This window comes from Pelodiscus sinensis, chromosome 6 (genome assembly GCF_052426305.1).
Source record: "Pelodiscus sinensis isolate ZL-2025 chromosome 6, ASM5242630v1, whole genome shotgun sequence".
In the NCBI taxonomy this organism is placed as follows: Eukaryota; Metazoa; Chordata; order Testudines; family Trionychidae; genus Pelodiscus; species Pelodiscus sinensis.
In genome coordinates this window covers 11,336,253-11,362,264 of record NC_143057.1, presented here as the reverse complement: position 1 = coordinate 11,362,264, position 26,012 = coordinate 11,336,253, and the positions used below count along the sequence as shown (strand labels likewise).

Genomic DNA, 26,012 nt, shown 5'->3' with positions numbered 1-26,012 from the left:
TACTAAAAGCCATCCACTATAGCCCCACTTATCTGACCTCAGGTCACCAGAAACTCCTTGGCTGACTGCAGTGCAGTTGTGTCACCCAGCAACAGTGTCCATGATTTTTTACTGCAAATCAAACACGTGTTTTTCAGAAGGATTTCAGAGCTAGGGCTGGGCTGTATGCACACAGAATTCTAGCGTAAGCCCTGTATTAGATAGCCAGATGGTTATGTGACTGTAAAATCTTTCCTTTTTTTATAGAAAGCATTACTAGATGTTATGTAACAAGCATCCAGGCACTAGACCGTGGATTAAAATCCTGAGGCTTTTATGGGTCTGCTTTCAAAGTAAACTACCATTAATGGGTTCTGTCTTGGCCCAGGCCCCAAAGATTCATGAAGAGAAAAATCTATAGTGAGAGTGGAACAAAGAAGAGAATCTGTCTCATGGTCTTGACCTTGTTGAAAATATGTTTATGAATTGCCGGGGCCGCAGCAGGAGGCGTCTGGTTGAATTTGAAAACTGTTTCAGTGTAACCATGGTTACATTTCTCTGGCCTTAGGTTTTATAAAGAGTTTATTTGGGGCATTTTTAACCTGAGCAGCCCTTTAAATAAGAACACTTTAAATGTGAAAGTCTCGTGATTATTGGTCTAGTCTTGTTGGACTGCAGCAAAAACTGCCTTTTGATGGTAGGAAAAAGACTATGCCCTGGGATCCAGCACTCATGAGAGTTTGTTATGCCCTTTGCAGTACCTTGTCCAGCAGGGGAATTCTCTCGCTCTGGTTTAATGCCTTGTTACCCCTGCCCCCGAGACTACTACCAACCAGACCCAGGAAAGTCCTACTGCTTATCTTGTCCCTTTTATGGGACAACTACGATCATTGGTGCCAGATCCATCACAGACTGTTCAAGTAAGTTGATTCATTTTCTCCAGAGAATGTGACTGAGGGTTGCAGGATGTGGCCGTTAGTGAAAATGGGATATATTCAAAAAATAATTTCTACCAATGCAGCGCCCCAGCTGTTCCTTCCCTGGGTTATCTCTTGTGTTATCAGAAGCTATCAGTCACACAGATTTGTGGATCATTGTGCGATATGGACTCAGGTTCCCCATCAGTGTCTAGATCGTAACCCCGTTGAAAACAATGAGAGTTTTGCCTTTGGCTGATAGAAACTATCCTGAGGTAGACAGACTAATGTATTTTTTGTGATGATCTAAGCTCTAACTCAGGACTGGAGAGAAATAAGTCCAAAGAGTGAGTTCGCAGCTGTGAACTCTTTCTTCATTTGATATTGATGTGCATGTTTTGGAATTGGATATGTTTTACTGTAAGTCTTGGTATTTATTCCCACAAATCCACTTCTCTCGTAACATTTTTAAATGCATCAATGCAATGCAATTAGGGTCTTGTCAAGCTGCATTAACAGCTGCTTTCATAATAACCCTGTTTAGGTTTTGGCTCCACTTTCGCAGCGGCCGAGGAGAGCATAATGGTCCCAGTCTCTCCAGAAAATATCAGCAAGCAATACAAAGTCAGCAGTCAGGCAAGGACAAGATTTTTTTTTTTAATGGTGATAGCTCTAATGCAGGGGTCTCCAAACTTTTCAGCCCGAGGGCCACATTAACTATCAAACAGCAGTTCGGGGGCCGACTACACACTTGAGGTCCAAATAAAAAACAATCAAAACATGGATGTTGTTTTTAATTATGTATTTAATATTATTTTATTCAGTTATTATTTAATAACACATTCATACACTACACATGAACACCTGTATTAGTGTGAATGGTGAAATTGTTTCCTGGATGCCAAAATAGCAGACATTTCTGGCTTTAGATTTGTTGTCCCTAACATCAACAGTGACCTGAGATTATCATCGGACAAGTTTGTTCTCAAATTGTTCTTCACGTATTTCATTCTTGAAAATGTTTGTTCACACAGGTATGTTGTTCCAAAGATTGAAAGGTACCTTGATGCAAAAGTTTTGACATTAGGAAAGTCTTCCTTGGGCAAAAACTGGTAAAAACCCACCAGTCCTATTTTGAGCTTGTCCCTAAGGAGGTCATTTGCTTGCAACTCAATGACTTCCAGCTGCAGTTCATCTGGGCAACTGGCCACATCTGCTTCAAATGGGTTTTGAAACAATCTCACTTCTTCTGCCTTTGAATCCAAAAAGGTCTCCCCGGGCCGGATGAGAGGGCCTCGCGGGCCGCATCCGGCCCCCGGGCCGTAGTTTGGAGACCCCTGCTCTAATGGAAGAAAAAGAGTATCTGATGCCAATATTAAATGGATAATGCCATCCATCATATAATTGTGATACTGAGTTTATTTTGCAAACTATAATCACCATGTGGACTTCAGTTAGTGGACTAAAGTGATCAAACATTGTGTACTATAACCCCATAGCTGGCTAATACATAAATATATTAGTCCAAATTCACAGCCTTATGCAACAGAAATTAAAAAAAACCTGTATGTGCATTTTCTAATAAATTACCATTCAGTGGAAGAGCTTAATAACGATTCACTAAAATACTGCATTTCAACATTCTACTGCAATAATAGAACAGCCTTTGGGAGGAGATTTGATCCAATCAGAGACAGTCTTAGATTTAAACTTAACCTGACATAAAAGTCTCTAAACTTTTAATTTAAAAAGTAACAAAAAAAACCCCAACTCCTTACAGTTTGTAGATCTGCCCCTACTCTCATTAGTAGCGCCTATGTTGGAATCATCTGTGTATTTCTCTTTTATTTGGTCTCTCTTTCATATTAGTCTTCCAGAAGACTACTGGCTTCCAGGTTCTGGTTATGAACTATTTGCATTTATTTGTTTTGATTCATACAAATTTAAGAAGAGATGCCAGATAAGTCTTGTATAACGCAATTCTGCAAATCCTTTCTCCTGTGATTAGCCCTAGTGAAATACATGGGACTGCTCATATGGAGACCATTCCTATGGCTTTTGGTTTACATGAAAGGGCCCAATTCTTGTAATTCAGAAAAGACCACTCTGTTTCGCAAAGTTGTAAGAAGCTACATTACAAGAACAAAGTTGGTAAGCTATAGGTTAGACCTGAACTCACATGCTTGCTGTTTCCCATTTAAGTCAGTAGGACCTTTCATGTACTTAAGTACATGCTTGTGTACTTTGTTGAACTAAGGCTCTGCTACCAAAGTACAAATAAATAACAATAACCAGGATGCAAATATTTGAAAAACTCCCTTCCATGCCACTAGCTTCCTGTGTCTATTTCTGTATTCTTTAGATTAGGGATGGCCAAATGCAGTTCATAGTGCACTCATCTCTCCCAGTAACTAGAAATGGCTGATGGCAGGGACAGGTTATCAACCTCTGTGGATGACAACAGGGTGGAAAAGAAATGCTAGAGAACTGAGGTGTAAAGATTTTTTTTTCAAATGCTATTACGGTGTTAGCTTCTGTGGAGGAAGAGCTGCAAACATCTAGTAACTGGTAAACAGAGCACCCAAAACACCCATTACAAGCATTAACTTCAGCTGCTTACATGTTTCCTCCATAGAACAAAAAATGGAGAAAGGGAAAATTGACTTCAGAGAAAGTCTCACAATTTAGCACATTACATATTTTTTGTTCATAAACTGTCAGTTGAGAATGTTTTACACAATTACAGAACAAAAATGGACGTACACTGCAAAGAGAGAGCAAGTCAATGAATAAAGATAGAATTAGTGTAACAGATATAAAGAGAGCTAAAAGTTTATGACCATGAGTTAGGTTTGCAGGGTACAATGAAATAGCTTGCTGTTTAGATTTGGAATAGATATTTTTCTATGTAATACCCATGGTGTATCTCCACTTCTTTGATTACTGTATTGTTCCCATCTGTGACAGGTTTTTCATGAGTGTTTCTTGGAACCATGCCATAATAATGGCACATGCAAACAACTTGGAAGTGGATACATTTGCATATGCCCACCTGGATACACAGGTAAAGTGTGTGTATGTAGAGGGCACATAGTCTCCTCATACTGAGGTTATCAGAAAGTACTGTTCTAAGAAGAAATTATGAAAGAAAATGATACTACTAGCAGAAAGAGCACATAATATAATTAATGAAAATCTCTACTGCTGACACAGGTTATTTATTATTCCTCACATTTAAAAAAATTAACTGTTTCCTTCATTGTTATATGGTTTATCTCAGTGTTTGCTCTCTAAGGCTACATCTATACTTACCGGTGGATCAGCTTTCCAGAGGTCGATCTTCTGGCATTTGATTTAGCGGGTCTAGTATAGATCTGTAAATCGAACACTGAGGGCAGCTCCAGCCGGCACTTGTACTCCTTGCAGTTGCGAGGAATAAGGGAAGTCGACAAGAATATTTCCTCCCATCAGCCTCCCGCTGTGTGAACGGCATGGAAATGCAATTTAAAATATGCTGACTCCAGCTACATAATTAACGTATCTGGCATTGAGAATCTTAATTTGACCTTTCACTCTCATGTAAACCAGATCTAAGAGAGATTTTCAAAAGGCTCACAGTGGCCTACACTGCACTCCTGGAGTTAATGGCAACATCCACATTGACTTTAATGGGAGCAGTGTTAGAGCAAGACCGACTACATTTGAATTTCCCACCTGTTGGCCACAACCGTGAACTGCAAGGATTGAGAAACTCACACTGCGGTCCATTAATCCCATTAGGTCCACCATTGCATGAAGCCATTGTGAGCTCTGCAGTTGCTCCAAAGCAACTGGATATGTTATAGTTGCCAAAGGTTATTTTTTAAAGGAAGTAATGTAGTAAGTTTGGAGATCTGGAGCTGATCATTTAGTATTTTATTATTACCTGATCTGTACCTTTCTGATAGCACTTGTCATGGGTCTCTAGTAAATTGCTGTGTGTTCAAGCAAAGATAGTGGTCTGTAATGCCCTCCGTGTTTCAGTGATATAATCAGACTTTTCTTCTATGTTCTCAGTTGTGACCCTGCTTTGTTTTTCATTTTAGGCTTAAAGTGTGAAAAGGAGATTGATGAGTGCAAGTCATCCCCTTGCCTCAACAATGGAGTTTGCAAAGATGGGATTGGGGTGTTCATTTGTCAGTGTCAGCCAGGCTATACAGGTGACAGAAGTGATGTAATTGCTTTATAACTCCTCTTCAAAAGAGTGTCAGTTCCTTGTTGCATAAATAAAACAGACCTTTCAGGGTTATGCTCATTGCTTCACTCACTTCAATGGCATTATAACAGGGATGAATCTGGCTCGTTAGACAGAAAACCTTTGGTGTAGGTGAATGTTTTGTGAAGTAAAGGAATTAATATTCAAGACGCATTCTGTGTGTGTGTGCGTGTTTAGTAATACTTCTGTTCTAAAAAGAAAAGGGATAACTAGTGTTTTTGTGGAAAAATGCAATGAAACCTAATCATATGGCCCTGATTCAGCAAGATTCTAATGCAGATGTCTAACTTCAAGCATGTGAGTAATCTTACGGGTATCTAATTGATATATTTTTAAATTTTTATTCTTTGTCTTAGAACAGAAACATTATTGAAAATGCACTCTCTCTCTCTTTCTGTCTCTCACTCTCTCTCTCTCTTTCACACACAAATACACACACACACACATCACATGCTTAAAGTCTGGCATCTGCTTTCATACCTTGCTGAATTGAGGTCTTAATCAACAATTTAATGATAAAGCTACTTATCAAATAAGTATCCTCCTATGCTGATGCACAGATATAAAAAAACCTAATACTTTTTACCAAAGCAGTCCCTCCCCTAGATAACATTAGTCTGTAAAGAGCTTTTTACATCAATATGAATAAAAATTATACATGCGCTAAATGCTTTTTTAAACCTTGAGCTCCACCACATACAAAGTCTCTCTAACTGTGTGTATGGATAGGCAACTGTTCACGCTGGACCGCATCCTGGAGAGATTTTTATCTCCTGAGCAATAACCTTTTATGACACAAAAAATATTTGTGCATCTGACAAAGTGGGTCTTTGCCCACGAAAGCTTATGCTCCAATTCATCTGTTAGTCTATAAGGTGCCACAGGACTCCTTGTTGCTTTTGCAGATCCAGACTAACACGGCTACCCCTCTGATAAAAAATATTTTGCCATTATGGCTTTCAAAACCAATCACTAGATGATATGTACCATGTATATATTAAAATACTATGTCTATCATGACTTGTAACCATTGTTGTTTGAAGGTTTACTGTGTGAGGAAGATATAAATGAATGCAGGTCCAACCCATGTGTGCATGGAGCACTTTGTGTTGATGACATCAATGGTTATCACTGCACATGTGCGGAAGGATTCACAGGTAAGTGATATTTCTCAATTGATTGAGTTTTTATTTTAGTCAGTAAAGTTTTACCTTATGCTCACTAAAGTGTACAGTGTTAAGAGTTGAAGTTACAAACTAACATAGCTACCCCCTTAGAAAGAGTATGGTGTAATTCAAAGATGTCTTAATATATTTGCTATAGTTATGCATTGATCTGAGCGTGTGTAATAGCTAGATGAGAAGAGGTGGTCAGGTTGCTTCAGGGACAGGACTGGAAATCAGATGATCTGGTTTCTGTTCCCAACATTGCATGACCTTGAGCATTCACCTTGATGAAATACTTCTGATATACAAATATCAAATATTATTGTTATTGTTTATGTATTATTATATAGCATAATTATGAACCAAATCATCCGTGTCTCTATTAGAAATTGCTTCCTATCCCATTTAGCTATGCAACTTTCTGTTGCTTAGTATTTTGTAAAAGAATGATGTTCTCTTCCTGGGTTTCCAAATTGCCACAGAGTTATGACTTTGAATCTTACGCAGTTTCTGCAATTTTGCATATTTCACAACGTGGCATTTTATGCGCAACTAAGCTCCTGGATAGTCAACTTAAAAAATGAAAAGGTTCCGACCTGATGTCCTTTGTAGCAATATTTTGTCTCCCCTATATCGCTCATCATTTGCTCATAATGGTCTCTTAACTTCTGATTGTGTTTTTAAACTATCCTTAGGGCCCATCCTGTACTCTTCACACACACAACTGCCAGGGAATGTATGGGTTAATGGGAATTTTGGTGATGAAAGATCCAGCCTTTAACTCCTGAGTACAGTACATTTAACATGAGATGCATTTCTGAAAATGTTCGTGCTAAGCGAAAACGTGCTATGAGGAGTCAATTTTTCCATTAAAAATAATGGAAAAGGTGGAGATTGCGTTTCAGGTGGTGGTGGCACAGTCAATTTTTTGTTGGTGCTAGGTCGTCGGTGTCAGCATTAGATGATGTAGATGGAACAGGGCTATGTTGTTCATTAGCTGATTTTTTGTAGATTGAACACGAAAAAACATTTTGATAGAGAGCTGCTTTGCTGCTTTTTGTTTTTCGTTGTAAAGTTGCTTGTAGCAAGCTATGGCGCTTTCTAAACTTTTCGCTAGTTTTGAGCTCCATTCACAATCAGAATCATTCTCATAAAAAATGTTTATTACATCACTTATAAACACAAGTCGCCACAGTTTGTTAAAACACAAACATAAACATGTGAGTGGAGGAGTGCTGTGACCACGTGTATTCATCCGCTCATATGTATTATCACTGTTTTCACCAACTTATACCGCCACACGAAGTAGTCTGCCACTTGATTATTTTCATGTTATTTCGGGGACAGTCATGTTATTCAAAAAACATTCCCTAAAAAAAAAATTGTGCTATTGTGAAAATGTGCTAAGAGGGCACATGTTAAACGAGTAATTGCTGTATTGTGACTTTACCACTTACAAACTGACAGATGTGACAGACTTCTTACTTGAAGAGCCCAACTTACTAACCAAGTTGATTGCACTTGTTTCTCTACATTCCCAGTAAAAGCTTTAGTTTTTAAAAATATTGACAATGTGTAATGAGGACTTATTTCTTTAATGGTGAAATTAATTTCTGCGGGTCTTTAACAGTTGCATCCTATCAGTGCAATTATTTTATGCCAGCTACTCAGTTAATCTGTTGTTTGCCATTCCCCAAAGAATTCTGTGTAATTTTAATTATCTTCTAGATTTGTCAGAGACGCGGAACCCTGGAAATTGCTCCCTGACTGTTCCTAACAGATTTTGAATCTTTACATTGAATATAAAGCTTTGATTTGGTCTCTCTCTCTCTCTCCCCCTCTCTCCCCAGGCACTCGCTGTGAAACAGAGGTGAATGAATGCCTTTCAAACCCATGTCTAAACAAGGGCATTTGTGAGGATCGGATCAGGAGTTTCCGCTGCAAGTGCCTTCCTGGGTTTACTGGCATCTTGTGTGAAAAGAACATTGATGAGTGTGTCAGCAGACCCTGTAAGAACGGAGCCACCTGCAAAGATGGTATCAACAGCTTCAGGTGAAAAACATAGACAGTCCCCATAATATACAAATCTAGATGTGCTGCAGTGTCTGGGTTTCCAAAGATTCTAGCAAGGGCTTTAGAGCTTATCTGCCAAGTAGTCTCAATAGGCGCCTCAGGGTGGGAGGAAGATGGATATTTAAAAAGAAAAAGAATGTGACAGGGTTAGTTTAGCTTTTGTTTAAGGTGTGGTAGATACTGAGAAGAATGTGGCAGAGGAGGGGTAAAAAGTAAAATTGCAGAAGGGTTGCAGTACTTACAGTGTGAGGAAACTTCCAGGGTACTGTTTTCCTGAGTCAGTTTTCCCCCATACTGAGACATGGGGCAGGAGACCCTTGCAGGCATTTTTAACCTTTTGCTATAGCGTTAAGCGATGATTATCAATTTGTATATCCCATGTGAACAAGCTTCCTGTGATTGCTAGGCTGGAGTAGATACGAGTTTTGATAGACCTCTGCTCTTCCTGTCTTCTGTTTTTATATTTCATCAAGATGAAGTGAACCAAAAAATTATTTCTGGATGCAGATCAGAACTTCTCTGGTGTTTCTCTGTTCTGGCCCATTTTACAGAGAGGGACCCATTGTAAATTTCAAGGTTCCATCATATTAGAGTGTTTCTGAAATGTGCTGGTGTTTTATAGCAGAAACACAGAGTGCTGCCAGTCTACAGATATGTGAGGGTTGAAAGCGGATACAATAGCAGAGTGTTTTTGTTTTCATCCTCAGGTGTCAGTGTGTGACAGGGTACACGGGACTGCACTGTGAAGTGAACATCAATGAGTGTGAATCCAATCCCTGTTTAAACCAAGCAACCTGTGTGGATGCCTTGAACTCGTACGTTTGTAAATGTCCCCCTGGCTTTACAGGCAGCAGGTGTGAAACAGGTACACAGGACCAGAGTGTCAGCAAAAGGTGGCGTGGCAAAGATTCTGGGCAAGAATTATGCTAGCTGAGTTAATGCCACATGGCTTCTCTATACAACAGCTAGCACAGCGGGGGGTCTGGATCCTGAGCAAAACTGTTGCATGCTACAGCAACAGAAACAATAACAACAATTTCAAATGCAGCCCATAAATACAAAGTGACATCATGCAAGCTATTGCATGCAACAATATTTTGATAATGATTTTCTTTGCTTAAAAACACAGTGCCCTTTTTGTCATGCATTGTAGGCCTGTGAGGTTGTGCTTCCTTCACATGTCCTACTTAATTAGCTCATTGTACTTCATACATTACTCATGATGCTTTGCATCAGAAAGCCATAGATATTGTGGTAACCAAAGGACATGTGGGTTCCACTGTACAGTTTTAAAGATAACTGCTCAAATTCAAACCTGGTGAAATTCCTTTGACTTCAGTAATGTCAACAACAAAGATAAATTTGGCTCAGTAACATTTCTGGTCATCTATGCATCATCCCCTCACTCAGTAGAACAGTTTCTAGTGTCCAGGTCTTTATGAGAACTGCTATTGAATGCATAATGGGTGCTGTGTTTGCACAGAGTATGCATTTGACTTCCTTGTAAAGCCCTTTGCAGTAGCTTCAACATGAAAGACACAAATTCTATTCCATATGATTTTAACACCATAAATAAAGAACTATATCTCTATTTCGTCTCATTGTAGCAACAGGTCCAGTCAGGATATAGGATGGCTATATGGACAGGTTAGTTGTTTGACAGAGAGCTAAAATGAAATCCAGTGTTGTGAAAGGTTCATGTTCATTATCCTACCAGAGATTTTTTATTACACTTCGTAAACCCTGCATCTTTTCTAGATATTGAAGGTTCCACGTGAACACCTTGTAGACTAGAAATAAAATATTTCTAGTTCAGTCCAGTTGAAAGCAAATATTTTAGCCTGGTTCTGTTTAATTTTATTGCAGTTGATGAAGCTTCATTTAATTTGCTGATACGTTTGCAAGAATGTAGATCTGAAAAAATGTTCTTGTTTTCTGCAGAACAGTCCTCTAGTTTTAATCTGGATTTTGAAGTTTCTGGTATCTATGGCTATGTCATGCTTGACAATATTCTCCCATCACTCGGTGACATCACCTGTGCATTCTGGATGAAATCAACTGATGCTACTAATTATGGGACTCCAATTTCCTATGCCGTGGAGAATGGAAGTGACAATGCATTTCTGCTAACAGATTACAATGGGTAAATCAACCAGTAATAGTATAATCTTTCTTCCTAGATTATAACTGGGTTTTAATTGATAGAGAGGAGTCTAAACTAAAATGCTAAATTCCAATGAGTCCTGTCTTTGGGAGAGTTCATAGCTGAATCTGGATCAAAACTGTGTACCTGGAGTTGCTCTTTCTTACTGATTTCTCCCTGTAATTCCAAACCTACTTTTTGCCATTGGTGTCTGCAACAAAGTAGCAATGCTCAGAAGACAGAATATTTCTTCCTAGTCTTTTCTTTTTTACACAGAATAAAAAAGATGCATTTACAATAAAAGGGAGTTTACAGATAGGCACATTGATTGTTGTGACCCTGTGGCCAGTGGGCTGTGGGATACCAAGAACAACTCAATTTTAAGAATCCACTGAAAAACATGGCTGAAACTCATTTGTTTGGTAGTATTTACAGAGCTTAACATGTGGAACTTCCCCCTTATTTCCCTGTCTGATCCTGATGATTCCCAGATCTTCTCTCTGGGCTCCAACATGATAGTAGGGACTTCCTGTGTGAGCTGGAGAAACTTAACCTCCTTCAGTAAATTACTTTTTGTGTGTAGGGAGTAGCAAGCAGGAAGAAATTGTTATTTTCTTGGAAGAGAATGTTACATTTATTAAACTTCAGAATGTGAATGTGCCTTGGTATCTGTTTTTTATGCAGCTGGGTTCTTTATGTGAATGGGAAAGAGAGGATCACAGATTGTCCCTCTGTGAATGATGGCAACTGGCATCACATTGCAGTCACCTGGACATATACAGATGGAGCCTGGAATGTGTATATTGATGGGAAGTTGTCTGATGGAGGCAATGGTCTATCTGTAGGATCAAAAATCCCTGGTATATCTTGTTAACATTTGTTGTGCTCTGTTGGTGCTTTTCTCTTATTAGTATAGGTCTTGTGAGGCATTGGAGGCTCTATTTATTTCTATGTTTAACATGTTCAGCATTTATATAGAACCGAATTTGTTCATTCTTCTTCAGGCTGGGTAGTACAGTAAAACTCCATTGGTCCGGCATCCAATGCTCTGGCACTCCTGATGGTCCAGCACCATTGGGAACCCGGAAGTGCTCCGGGCAGCCGGACAATTGGAGCTGCTCTGCGCCCGGCTTCTCCGATTCAGCCACTGCTGAAACTGACCAGCAGCTGAATCGAGGAAGCCGAGGGCAGAGCAGCTGGGGTGTTGCCAGGTTGGTCCTGTAGCGGCGCCCGTTGGAGCTGCGGGACCAACCCGGCAGCACCCCAGCTGCTCTTGGGGACGCCTAGGGCAGAGCAGCTGGGGTGTTGCCAGGTTGGTCCTGTAGCGGCGCCCGTTGGAGCTGCGGGACCAACCCGGCAGCACCCCAGCTGCTCTTGGGGACGCCTAGGGCAGAGCAGCTGGAGTGCTGCCGGGTTGGTCCCGCAACACCAAGGGGTGGCGCTACAGGATCAACCCGGTAGCACCCCGGCTGCTCTGTCCCAGAAGTCCCCAAGAGCAGCGGGGGTGCTGCCAGGTTGGCCTTGCAGTGCCGAGGGGTGGTGCTACTGGACCAACCCGGCAGCACCCCAGCTGCTCTGCCCCAGGCATCCCCGATTCAGCCGCTGCTGAAACTGACGAGCAGCGGCTGAATCGGGGATGCCTGGGGCAGAGCTGGACTATCGGAAGGGGGGGCTATGAGGGGTCTGGGGTGGCATCCCACCCCAGCCCAGACCCCTCATACCTCCCCTTCCAATACTCTGGCATATCTGATAATCCGGCACCCCCTGGGTCCCAAAGGTGCCGGCTTATCGGAAGTTTACTGTATCTTAATCCATACAGCCAGTGGGAATACAGGCCGCGTAAGCGTGGCAGAATCCTACTTATAGAAGAAATGTATGCTAAACTGATTAGAGAATGTTTTAGTGAAAATTACTCCCGGTGTTAAACTCAGGAGTGATTTTGGTTTGGAAGCATGTACTTAGAGACTTTTTTCTCACCCTATTTGAAGTTTCAGTAGTACCTTTACTAACGGTGTGTGGCATGTTTTACATTCGCTAGAACAGTGTTTCTCAACTTTTTTTATATAAAGTACCCCTTTTTCACAAAAAAAATTATAAATACCCCCAGTACCTATAGTTTTCAGACACATAAATTTTTTTTCTGTCATTGCAACACATTTCTTTAAACAACTTAATTGTAGTCGGGCAGGCGGTGAAATTTTTGTGTGTGAAAGGTACAAAAATAATAAAGTGCTGTAAAACTTAAAACAAAAATTCAGTGTTCTCCAAATTTCAGTTGTGTTGACATACCCCCCAGACTTCTCATACCACTGGTTGAGAAACACTGCGTTAAAATATGAATGACACAACTGTTCTATGTCCACTTCTTTCATTATTTCCTTTGATTTGAGGAAGAAATTAGGATTTGTTTATTGTTAGGCCCTGACTCCTTCCCTACTGATATCAGTGGCAAAACTCCCCAGGATTGCAAGAGGAGGATGATCAAGTCCTTAACTACCGTCTTGAAAATGGGAGACACTTAACAGGTTGCATGACACACAGTATTTGTGGTGTGTCCCATTCAGAGCAGTGGCAGCTCCGGGCTTTCCAGCGATAAGCACTGATCATTTAACATCTTTTAACTTCACCACCCACAGAATGAATATTCCATTTTAGAACAGTCTTCTTCGAAACGTAGCATGGCTTCTGTTTTAAGTAGTGAAGCTCCCTTAGGGTTCTGTGCCTCCTCCCTCTATTCCCAACTATGCTGTGTTTCTAAAACCTGGGTACAAGGAAGGAAGGAATCTGGCACCTCTGTCGTCACTCGCATGCCCATGTAGTGCTACCTACAAACTGCTCTTCAATATTAGTGCTAATATTTGATGAGGTATAACAGAATTAACTTGTGGGGGGCATTAGTTTTTGCTATTAAATGTTAATATGTGGTTCTGTTGTTGGGAATCAAGGTGCTCCTTTTTTCTACGTGGTATTTTAATGCTTAGTATAATTTTGACACTCTGATAAGGCATAATTTAAAGCAACAGTTAACCAGCTGTTACTGTGCAATCTGTTATGCCAGTTCATAATTCCCTTAATTGTTCTGCCATAGGCTTCACAGTAAAACCTAGTTTAAGGGTAGCCGCTAAGAGGAAAAGGTTTTTCTTAAACAACTGCTTAAAAGTATCCTCAGTTTCCAGTAGAGGTTAGTTTAACCTTTAAACATCACTGCTACTGGGTGGCCGATTTTTGTGGGTTCTTTGGGTATTTGACAGTTTTCACTATAAAGTGTTTACTAGCCTCAACCACTATACGGTCGATAACAGTGATTGCCAGAGCAGTAACATCTTCATTTTTCTTTGTGCTTAGGTGGTGGAGCCCTAATACTTGGACAAGAGCAAGACCAGAGAGGAGAAGGATTCAATCCAGCAGAATCTTTTGTGGGCTCTCTTAGCCAGCTGAACATCTGGGAACGAGTCCTGTCCCCACAGGAGGTGAATATTTACTTAGTAGTTTGGAATCCAAAAGAATCAAAACTTTAAAATAGTTTTAAAACATTTTTGCCTAATGGGCATGATCCAGCACCCACTAAAGTTAATGGGAATCTAACTTGCCCTGTGTTGAGGTGATATTTTTATAGCTGTATATCAGTGTATATAGTATACAATTAAAAATTGAAGATTTTAGCAGAGCAGGTCTTCAGTAACTGTGGAGGAGAGAGAAAGGGAAGGCGAAAGCATAAACAAAGTGTATTGTAACCATAGTAGAGTCCTCTCTACCAGAGAAGGGAGGAAACCATGAAATCTTCAAGAGAATGTGCTCTGTTGGTCACATTTACATGGGAATCACTAAGGGCTTGATTCTACTTCTACTTATGTCATTGACAAAACTCCCATTAACTTCAGCACATGATCCAAGTCTAAGATACTACAGTGCTAGGCTCTATGGAAAACCTTAAGCTGTGCAGAATGGCAGCTGTAAAAGCTCAGGAGCTCTAACAATCAGGCCACTTTTATTTAGGTACCAAAAATATGGATTTTGGTGCCTGAGTTTAAGCCCTGAGGTTCAGAAATGTTGATCCTGCTATCGGGAGATACAGTCAAAGGATCAATGCTTGATATGAGCTGGGACCCACAGGTATAAATACATCTCTGGATGTTTTTCCCCTCAGAAGAAAACAAGCACCTGCTCTTCGTCAGATTTTGATTTTTTAGATTTTCTCAACAGGAGGTCGGTATTATCTAGCATCATTACCAGCACTTCCACTGCTTACTGGGCTCTTAGAAGACATGGAGAGGTAAATTCGAGCTAAATAACAGCACAGAACACTGAGAGCCAGGACTGGTGGCTGCAAACAAACTGTTTGGGACTGCGGGGAAACTTGGCCACACCCATGATAATTGATCATCTGGATAACTAAAATCATGCCAGATCATGGGTATTGTCAGACCAGAGAATGCCATATTAAAGAGGTTCAACCTGTAATAAGTTTTTAAGAGGTACAGGAGCTAAAAAAAAAAATCAATCTTTTACTCCAGTGTCTCACTGTCCCTATTCTGATGGGGTGTTTATTTCTGCTGGTGACTTTCTAATGTTTTCCTTTGTTCAGCGTTACCCACAAGTTCTGCCATAAATTTTTTTGCACTTTGTGTGCTGCCAACGGTTGCATTCTCATCTCAAATCACAGGGATTTGGGTGCATTGCAGTAATGTGGATGTGAGTGCAAAGAAATGCTCATTTCCTGTGCTTGAAGTCTTCACTGCTACGCCATACAAATGGGATTTCCAAAAGTACTCTCAGCTCTGGCCTGACTCCAGTCCCAGTGACAGGAATGCAAAACTTGCCCCCCACACTGACTTCAGCAGGGGCAGAGTTCAGCCAATGAAAAGTGCTTATGAAAATCCTACCCTTCAATTATGGTATGCACCATAATCCATGGTCTTAGTGCTAAAAAACAGATGTGAGGCCACAACAGGAAAACTAGCCAAGTAAACTTCCCATAAACTTTTTACCTCTTTTGTTATTAGAGCTTGAAATAGTAAATCATCTTCATTGTCTGTTTGTTTCAGAGTTATTTTATACACTAGAGCCTTAGCCCTCTGAGCTTATTTGGTAAGACTTTTCTTCCGACAAGCCTCCATGAAACAAGACAGAGTAATGTTGTATGGAATCTGTTGCCAATTGAATAAAAGAGAGGCTAAATGAACACTTTTTAAATACTTCTTTATGTGTACTCTATTGACACGTCCATCTTCTTCAGCTCCAACCCAGAGCTCTTTCATTTTTGCTGGAGCCTGGGTTGGGGTTTTTTGGTTTGGTTTGTTCTTCGATCAGGTTAATGCTCATACAAGATGTTGACCTGACAGCAGTGTAAAATGAAGGTCTCGTACATCAGTCAGTGCAAAGTTCCCTTCCACTCGTCCCTTCCCCGTTCAAGATCTTCTCATCTTTGATCCGCATTAAGGTGATGATTTCCCCTCAAATTCCAAATGGTTCCAGAACAGATTCACTCCCCAGCCTGGACCAACTGCAGCAGTTCCTGCTTCAGCGAAGGAATTGTTTGAAGGTGCTTCAGTAAAAACAGGTCCAGCAGCTGATGCCTGTTCATTGCACCAGATCCATGCAGTTGTTCAATCTTTTATACTTCAGTGTAAATCAGACCAAAGGTGGGGGTGAGAATAGTTTGGTCACCATAATCAGTGAATACCTGCCCTCTTCCCTCAGGCTGCCAACAAGATGCTGAGATGTGTGTTGGTGGTGCAGACACTTTTCCTTCAGAAACAGGACACACTCACTTTTTATTTTCCATCCAGCAGGAAATAGCCCATCAGACTATCTTGTCTCGTCTTCTAACCAGGCCAGTCCCCTCCCAGTCCATCACTGTACAATGAGAGAGGGGATTAAAGCCACATTAACACCTTCCTCCTTGGGCTGTTCTTCCTTATTCTGCACATTTTTCAATCCAACTTTAGTTGTAGCCATAAAAACCATCCTTTTTTCATCAGGGAATTACTAGAGTTGCTCTTCAGCACAGTCATGGAATGCACAAATTCCAATATCAACATGTTTTCTTAAATAAATTACCATCTTCCTGCAGAGGAGTACTTCTGCCCTGCATATTAGAGGGATGAAAACCCTTAATCTTCTTTTACTGCACATTTGTCTCTAGTACGGCATTTATCAATTTAAACAGCTTCTTGGCTGACAGCAATGCTTCTGTCTTAGGCCAGCAAGGGAGAGCATTAAGATATTGAATAGGGCCTTTGCAGTTATTCCAAGAACTAATTTAATTTTGTTTCCTGTGAACCACAGTGAAATTGGTCAAGGCTGATTCTGAGACCTTACGTTCCACTTTCTTTATTCTATTGTCTGATCATCCCCAGTTTTATGTATTGTTTTAGAAAGTCCATAAATACCCTCAAGTTTAAAGAGAGTTAAAAATCTGTGTATATAACACAACCAGCAGCCTCTCCTCCAAGATGATGGAGTCAGCACACTAGGACCATTGTTTTTAAAGTTATAGATATGGTGATGGGAACTTACATTTCTTACAGGTCTGTCCTATTGCAACTCAGGTGCCTGTCAGATCTTTAAATAGCTTTAAATAGCTCCCTCCTGGCTTTTTCCCTAGCTCAGCCAGTTCTTGCTTGGAGCTGTGCACCCCTTTAGAATCATAGAATCATAGAGCTGGAAGAGACCTCAGGAGGTCATCAAGTCCAGCCTCCTACCCAAAGCAGGACCAATCCCAACTAAATCAATCCAGCCAGGGCTTTGTCAAGCTGGGACTTAAAAACCTCTAGGGATGGAGATTCTACCATCTCCCTAGGTAACCCATTCGAATGCTTCACCACCCTCCTAGGGAAATAGTTTTTCCTAATATCCAACCTAGACCTCCCGCACTGCAACTTGAGACCATTGCTCCTTATTCAGCCATTCGTCACTGAGCACAGCCTCTCGTCATCCTCTTTGGAACCTCCTTCAGGAAGTTGAAGGCTGCTATTACCTCCTTAACTTCCTGGGAAGAATATTGTGAGAGATCGGATCAAAAGCTTTGCTAAAGTCAAGGTATATCATATCCACTGGCTTCCCCATATCCACAGAGCCAGTTACCTCAACATAGAAGCTAATCAGATTGGTTAGGCATGACTGGCCCTTGGTGAATCCATGTTGACAATTCCTGATCACTTTCCCCTCTTCCCACTGCTTTAAAATGAATTCCTTTAGGATCCCCTCCATGATTTTTCCAGGGACTGACGTAAGGCTGACTGGTCTGTAGTTCCCTAGATTGTCCTTCTTCCCTTTTTTAAAGATGAGCACTACATTTGCCTTTTTCCAATCATCCGGGATCTCTCGATCTTCATGAATTTTCAAAGATAATGGCCAATGGCTCTGCAATGACTCTTGCCAACTCCCTCAGTACCCTCCGATGCATTAAATCCGGACCCATGGATTTGTGTGTTTAACTTTTCTAAATAATTCCTAACCTGTTCTTTCTCCACCAAAGGCTGCCCTTACGTTCACCTCTGGTTACAGACTAATGTGGTTACCCCTCTCAGACACTGTATTTACAATTTTATTAAAAAAAGAAAAGATGCCAGAAATAAATCAGTTCTCTGTCCAACATTTACCAGGCATGCACAGGTCCCAACAGCAAATTTTAACTTGACTCTCATTACCTCAATGGTCTATGATTCCGATTTTAGATTCAGTACTGCAAATGTGAGAGGAAATTTTTGTCTGCATTCTTTTCCGTCTGTCAGCAAATTCTCTCTAACCATGTGTTTTGAACCTTAGGTAAAATCCCTGGCTACCTCCTGTCCAGAAGAACTGCGAAAAGGAAATGTATTGGCTTGGCCAGATTTCCTGCCGGGGGTTGTTGGAAGAGTGAAGATAGATTACGGGAGCATATTTTGTGCTGGTTAGAACTTTATCTCCTAGAAGTGTTTTTGCTCCACGTAATAACACAGTAATACTGCTTATAAGGTTGAATGTACTCTAATGTGGCCCGGGTCATACTAGCCTTGAATAAATTATTTTGATAATTTAATAGTTGGAACATTCAGAATTCATTCCTAAAATTCCAGTGTTTTGTAACAAAAGTTCATTGGAATCTTAATAGAGATTTATGGCTTCCTCTATTGAGATGTTGAAAGACTGATAAATCATGAATTTGGATCAAAGGGAGGATTTTTCCACTCATTCACGCTCACAGTTGTTTGAGTAAATTATGGTACAGTTTTGTTTCCTCCTTTTGCTTGGAAATATCTTTTAGTTCATATATGTGGATGTAGTGAAGCTCTTTGAATTTGAGTACAATATATGCATTTTATCGTAAAATACTTTCCATTGATTTCACTCCCAGATAAGGACACTCAGCATCACAGATATTTAAATAACAAACACATGTGCTATGTTTCCAGGCTTACTCTGCTGTGTGTGTGTGTTTTGTCCTCAGATTGCCAGTCCTTAGAAAGATCCATACCTCATCTGCGGGCCTCGTCGACTGATTTAAAGCCAGGGTCAAAAGTGAGACTTTCCTGTGATCCAGGCTTCCAAATAGTGGGGAACTCTGTCCAGCACTGTCTAAACTTGGGACAGTGGACTCGCCCTCTTCCCCGCTGTGAAAGTGAGTGGATTGTGTTAGCAAACAGATTGTTGTTACGCTGTCAGTCACAGGCCATGTTTAGGAAATCTTGACTTTTGTTTGGATGGAATTAAAACAAGGACTTCTGAGAATGGATGATTTATCCAACACTTCATAGCCTTCCAGGTCTTGCCCCTTAGATCATACACAAATTTTAGGGAAAGAAAAAGCTTAAAAATCAACTATATCTGACTTTTTTCCCCAGTATTGATGAGACTGAGGCAGCCATTTGACAAAGCTCTGCTCCTGCTGACATCTGATTTCATAATATTTGTGGAGGTGGTGGTGTGGACTAGCACTCAGCAGAGTGGGTTTGTTTCCCAGCCCTGTCGCTGACTTGCAGTGTGACCTCGATTTACCCCATCTGTAAAATGGGAATAATTATATTCCTTCCTTTTGTAAAGCACGTAGAGATCTCTGGATGAAAAGCACAATATAGGCTTGATCCAAAGGTTGTTGGAGTCCATAAGGGTCAAAAAGCTTTGAATCGGGCTCTATGAGAGCTGGGTTATTACTATTAGCTTGATCCACTGGAAGTCGTTCCTTCCTTAGTGCTGTCAAAGGCTAATGTCCTTTTACCCCTGACATTTCTCTTTGGTATTGTCCTGCATGAAATTGATAGTAATCCTATTTAACTATGTCTGTTATATGGCCTCTGTTACCATGCTATTAAGCACCTCACAACATCCTTGTGAAGTAGGGATTTGCTTTTGTGCCATTTTACAGGTGGGGATCTGAGTCACAGACTATTGGCCAGACTTTTAAACATATTTTAACTCCCATTACAGTCTGGCCACTAAATGATTTGTCCAAGGTCTCACAGTCTGTGGCAGAGCAGATAATTAAATTAGGTAAAAAAAACCATCCCCATACCTGAAGCAACCTTGCTGGCAGCCTCTGGCATAGAGCGTGAAATTCCTTTTCACTTCTAGATATGTCCCCTGTGCACCAGAGTTGAAGCATGATGACAAAGGATGTGTGGAGGAGCGTGCCTTTTTGCTGGTGGTGCTGAATTTAAGCCTGTGGACTCAAAGAAGATTAAATCTCTAGGCTGTCAGCCCTTTGCCTGTATGAACATTCTAGTCCAGTGTTTCTTAAACTGTGTTCTGTGGCACACCGGTGTGCCTCCGAGAAAAACAGAATTCAAACTGGCCACCCTTAAAGGGGCAGGTGACCTTTTTTTTCTCAATAACTTTCCCCCCGACCCTTTTTTTTTTCTTTGGTCAATAACTTTCCCCGTTCCCCCCCTTTTTTTCTCAACAAAAAATCCTTGGTGTTCCTCATAAAAAAAATTATTGTTTGGTGTTCCTCGGTCTTAAAAAGTTTAAGAAACACTGTTCTAGACACATGCACACATTAATCCTCAGAGGGTCTTGCACTGCAGTTTTCACTGCGCATTTCTTATTTACTGCCCGCCACTAGAAAATCCTAACTGTTCGCTGACAGACACAGTAAAAACTAGAACCAAAATCATCTTCGATACCATTTCTCTTACCTCAGTGGTGCTATGTCACACATGAATTTGGCTCTGTGATTTCTTCGGGATTTCTGTCTTAACTGCACTGGTGCCAAGACGTGATTCACGGACTGTGTCTGATCAGCTAATGGGTTTTTACTCTTCTTGCCTATGGTGTGCAGGAATCAGCTGTGGAGTGCCTCCACCTCTAGAAAATGGCTTTTATTCTGCAGAGGACTTCTTTGCGGGCAGCACAGTTACTTACCAGTGCAATAATGGCTATTATTTGTTGGGAGATTCAAGGATGTTCTGCACTGACAATGGAAGCTGGAATGGCATCTCTCCATCTTGCCTGGGTGAGATACATCACTTGCGTGGCCGCATTATTGATGTTACAGGCTAAATCCTGCTCCCCTTCCTCTCTCAAAACTCCAGTTGACTCCACTGGGACTTTGACATGAGTAAGACTTGCTGGATAGGGCACACTGTGATTTGCATTTGATTTATGTGTATTTGAACTTGTATAAGTTAATCTCACACTCTAGGCTCATTAAGTCATCAAAAAAACATGATGTCTATTTTAAAAGCAAAGCCAAAGATCTTCCAATCCAGCATAAGTTCCCTTTATAAAGTTTATAACATAACATGGCCTCCAACAAACTCCATTATAACCTCAGAACTGATCGCAGCCCTTCTGTTGTTCTACCCACTCACTGTTCTCTCTCTCTGTCAGAAAAAGCTTGTGAAAACAGGTCCATTTTATAACTGGTCCTAAAGTTCACCATATGTGGGCCCCACCAAGCTGCACAATTTCTGGAGGACTGGGAGCTGAAGTCATAGACTCTTAAAAACCAAGACCTTGCACTACATGCCAGGGGTCTGAGTGTCCACAGCCTACCATGTTGTGTAGTCATTTACACCTATAAAAACTGAGAGTGCTTTGAGTGGGAAACACGGTGTGCCTGATTCCTCATGCCCTGCACCCAGGGGCTGCCTGTGGATGTAGGCAACCTCGGCAGTTGCTTAGGGTGATGGTTTAACACGGCACCCAATGATGATGTCACGCCATTGAGGGCTATGGAGGCGGGGCGCCGATTGCGCATTCCGCCTAGGGCACCAGTTGCCGACAGCTCTCCTTGAGCCACTCCTGCCTGCACCTTATGCGGTCATTAATGCCAGTTTACAGTGGATGTAAAATGCAACAAGATCAGAATGGTAACAATTTGCATGCCCTTTGCTGCAGTGTAAATAACTGCACACAGTGGAGAGCAATGGAGGCTCAGTCCCAACCATTCTTATTTCATAGCATTTTATAGTCACTTTGCACTCTCTTGAAATGGGTGTAAGCTGGTGACAGTTCATGCAAGTCAATAGGGAATTAGCCTCCTCGTGTTTTATCTTTTAACATTTTTCATCGCCGTCAACAGTGTGAAAAGCCTTTTCTGTACAGAATTATTGTTTGCATTGGATTGTTTGGTTAAATGGTTAAGAATAGGAACACACTCCTCAGGAGTAGACAGCCCTTCTTGGGTGTGTTCATTTGTTGCCCAGTTACTCCAGTTTTGTTGTGCTGTTTGCAGGGATTTGGATAAATGCTTTGCTCACAATAATCACAGCAATGTGTTTACATTTATGGAGCCCATGTAACATCTGTTCTGTCGAGTACTTTTTAATGAAGAATTGTCTTGCTCCAAAACAGTCTGGTTTATGTAAAGACTAATCCCTGATGCTACGGATTTTTCAAGAAGATCGTTTTGAACCATCCCCTGCAATATGTAACTCATTGTATACATACCAAGTGTGCTACTCCATGGTAGGAAGTCAGTGCTTATAATATGAAATGAAACAAACTGGGACAGAGCCTGTCTCTTTTGTTAGATTGTTGGTACAGTACCTAGCATTATGGGAGACCTAGATCTTTGATAGAGATTCTTAGACACTATCATCATTTACATAATTAATAATCATTATACATGTCTATCTCATTTTAACCTTTCCAATATCAGACAGTAACTCCAACATCTTAGTAGGCTTCTCATGCGGTAACAGTCTATTCAACACAGGAAGGATTCTTTCTGGCTACGTCTAGACTGGCATGATTTTGCAGAAATACTTTTAGCGGAAAAGTTTTTCCGTTAAAAGTATTTCTGCAAAAGCGCGTCTAGATTGGCATGGATGCTTTTGCGCAAAAAGTGCTTTTGCGCAAAAGCATCCATGGCCAGTCTAGACGTGATTTTGCGCAAGAAAGCCCCGATCTCCATTTTAGCCATCGGGGCTTTTTTGCGCAAAACAGTTCTTCCCTGTCTACACTGGCCCTCTTGCGCAAGAGGGCTTTTTCCCGAGCGGGAGCGAAAAAGTATTTGTGCAAGAAGCACTGATTTTGTACATTACAAAGTCAGTGCTCTTGCGCGAATTCAAGCGGACAGTGTAGACAGCTGGCAAGTTTTTGCACACGCGCAAAATCTTGCCAGTCTAGATGCACCCTCTGTGTTTTGTGGTCAAAGTGCTTACCTTCTGGGCTAAGCAGTAATGTCCTCCACTTTACAGATGAGAACGCTTAAGACTTGAAGAGGGGGTAGAGTAGATCTTGGAGGGCACCTCTACACTATAGCGTTATTTCAAAGTAATGTGAATTATTCTCATTATTTCAAAATAACAAGGTGAGCGTCCACACAGCAAGCCTGTTTCGAAATTATTTTGAAACAGGTTTCTTATTCCAGAATAATAAACCCTCATTTCACAAGGAATAATGCCTATTTTGAAATAGCAGCAGTGTGGATGTTCACAGTAGGGGAGCCTGGCTTGGACTAATTTCGAGGCTTCTCTGTAGTGTGGACGTGCTATTTCGAAATAGTTATTTTGGAAGTTAAATTCACGGAGTAAAATAGTCTTCACTTCTATCCCAGCCGTTTGCTCAAATAACTTGAGAATACCCCCTTCTCAGTATGAACTTACATTATCTATTCATTTGCCTTCCTGGAAAAAAGTAATTAGCATAAGAGGACATTTCTTGGATTTGATGGGAGTATTGCCCGAGTGTGGAGTAACAGACTTTCTAGTTTCTCCACCTGTTTGCCATCTTTCATTTTACAAAAAATTAACTATTAGAATAATAAATAATATGTATGCAATTTTTATTTCTACTGTTATAGTGCATCAGAGAGGTCACTGAGATAATGGTGGGTTTTTAATGATGCCATTTTAAATGATTCTGCCAAACATTCTGAAATGTAAATTGAAAGCGATGTACATTTCAGGACATTTATTTTTGCAGATGTCGATGAATGCGCTGTTGGATCAGATTGTGATGAGCATGCTTCTTGTCTTAATACAAATGGATCCTATGTATGTACTTGCATCCCTCCTCATACGGGTGATGGCAAAAAATGTGAAGGTAATGAAATAAAATTTTCAACTACCTGGGGATGTGAAAGGTTAATCTCCCTGTGTCGATTAACTACTTCTTTGTGGTATGGGATGGTGGGTAAACAAATAACACACTTTTTTCTTGCAGCCTAAGCACATTTGCTTTAAAATCATGAGATAGTCAACTTGGATCCAACTGCCAATTTTTATAGTCTGGTAGCACTTTAAAGACTAACAAAATATGTAGATGGTATCATGAGCTTTTGTGGGTACAATCCGGTTCTCATGATACTATCTACATGTTTTGTTGGTCTTTAAAGTGCTACGAGACTATTTGTTGTTTTTCAAGTTTTTCCTGTTTCAGACTAACTCGGCTACCCCTCTGAAATTTTTATAGTGTGACTCTTCAGACTAGACCTGTGCTTTCAAATGCACAAAGAAATACATAAAATGTAGGTGCCTAAATATAGATGGGTACCCTAATTTTAGGCACTGAAGTTTGAAAATTTTGACCTAAATAAATTGCTGGGTCAAATGCCAGTACGATGCTAAATTTGGAAACAGTTCACCTGAGTCCCAGTCCAGTGCCCTATATTCCGGGACCACACTGCCTCCTATGAAGGGGGAAAGTGAGATTGGAGCTGGTTAACGATACCAGTTTAGTCCCAATGCAAGAGGGCTCCACTGCACTGAAGTTAGTTCACTTGCATAAGCTTATAATGGACCCAGTTTACATCAGGAACAAAGAAAAGCTGAGGAGACTCTTAAAATATACATACAGGGCCTTCCCCTCTTCTCTCTCTCCCCCTTCTTTTACATCTGATTTTCGCAAAATGTCAAGATAGATGTCATTACCCTTGTTTGCAACTGTTTTTCTTTGGTGATGCTGCACTGCCTGCCATGGTGTGTCTGCTTTTACAGAACCAGTAAAATGCAAAAAAACAGGAAATCCAGAACATGGGCATTCTTATGGCAATAATTACAGTGTGGGTGGTGAAGTTATTTTCTCCTGCAAAGAAGGTTTCCAGTTGATCGGAGCAACTAGAGTCACGTGTTTGCAGTCTGGAGAATGGAGCCACCTGATACCCTATTGTGAAGGTATTGCTCTTGGGGACAACTGTGGTGTGCAACATAAAAGAAAACTGGACAATTGGTGGGACAGCACAGTGCAGGAAAAGAAAGAATGGGGATGATTCATCCATATAGAAATGGATGGCTCACTAGAAAAAAACAACAAATGGTCTAGTAGCACTTTATAGACTAACAAAACATGGAATGGTATCATGAGCTTTCAAGGGCACAGCCCACTTCTTCAGATGACCAGAGTTTTGAATTTAGGATGTGCAGACCCAAAATAAATAGGGGATAAAGGAGAGGGGGGAAGGGAAAAAAAGGAAGGGGAAACAAGGAGCTTTATGTGCAGAGACTTTATCTCCAGGGTGGCCAAAAAGTGACCAGAAAGTGCCAGCTGGCAGTGACTGAGAAGGCCTTCAGTCATCTGGAGGCCAGTTCTCACTGACGCATCCCTATTACTGATAAAACAAAACCATAATTGTGCTCCAGGAGCAGAACCAGCCATAGGGATAATTCCTCCAGACAGGACGGGTTAGGCATTTTAGTAGTTAAAGAATTAAATCTAAGCATAAGAGAGAAATGAAAGTTGTGAAATGCACAGACCAGTCAAAAACTAAAACTAACCCACTTTGCAAGCAGTAAAAGTAGCAACTCCCCCTCTCCCCCATGGGTTACTTGTTGGGTCAGGAGATGAGAGGGAAAGATGGTGAGTGTTTCTGAGAATGACAGACACACACACAGTGTGTGTGAGTGACAGAGATTTGCATTGCCAAACTCCCTCCATCCCCTTCTCTCTGTGGAGATGGGGTACAGGAGTGGGGGGAGGAGGGACACCCTGACATCAGCCGCCCCTCTTCTCCCTCCAACACGCTGCGCAGCAAGCAGAAGGCAGAAGCAGCAAGACAGTGGGTGGAGAGGCAACTGATGCGCCAGCACTTGAGAGCTTCCTGGCCAAACCAGTCA

General features: G+C 41.0%; 1 protein-coding gene across 3 annotated transcripts in view; it reads left to right on the top strand.

Annotated features, from left to right (window-relative positions):
• The window catches only part of SVEP1 (sushi, von Willebrand factor type A, EGF and pentraxin domain containing 1), a 177,310-nt gene that overhangs the window by 98,348 nt on the left and 52,950 nt on the right, over positions 1–26,012 (top strand). For all 3 annotated transcript variants that reach the window (XM_075931436.2, XM_075931435.2, XM_075931434.2), the window contains exons 19-33: positions 738–899; positions 1,441–1,532; positions 3,864–3,960; positions 4,982–5,095; positions 6,195–6,308; positions 8,168–8,369; positions 9,098–9,255; positions 10,332–10,533; positions 11,218–11,393; positions 13,879–14,003; positions 18,304–18,427; positions 18,965–19,135; positions 20,792–20,965; positions 23,884–24,003; positions 24,897–25,073. In XM_075931436.2, the coding sequence (XP_075787551.2) occupies positions 738–899; positions 1,441–1,532; positions 3,864–3,960; positions 4,982–5,095; positions 6,195–6,308; positions 8,168–8,369; positions 9,098–9,255; positions 10,332–10,533; positions 11,218–11,393; positions 13,879–14,003; positions 18,304–18,427; positions 18,965–19,135; positions 20,792–20,965; positions 23,884–24,003; positions 24,897–25,073 (2,208 nt within the window). The remainder of the gene's footprint in view (positions 1–737; positions 900–1,440; positions 1,533–3,863; positions 3,961–4,981; positions 5,096–6,194; positions 6,309–8,167; positions 8,370–9,097; positions 9,256–10,331; positions 10,534–11,217; positions 11,394–13,878; positions 14,004–18,303; positions 18,428–18,964; positions 19,136–20,791; positions 20,966–23,883; positions 24,004–24,896; positions 25,074–26,012) is intronic.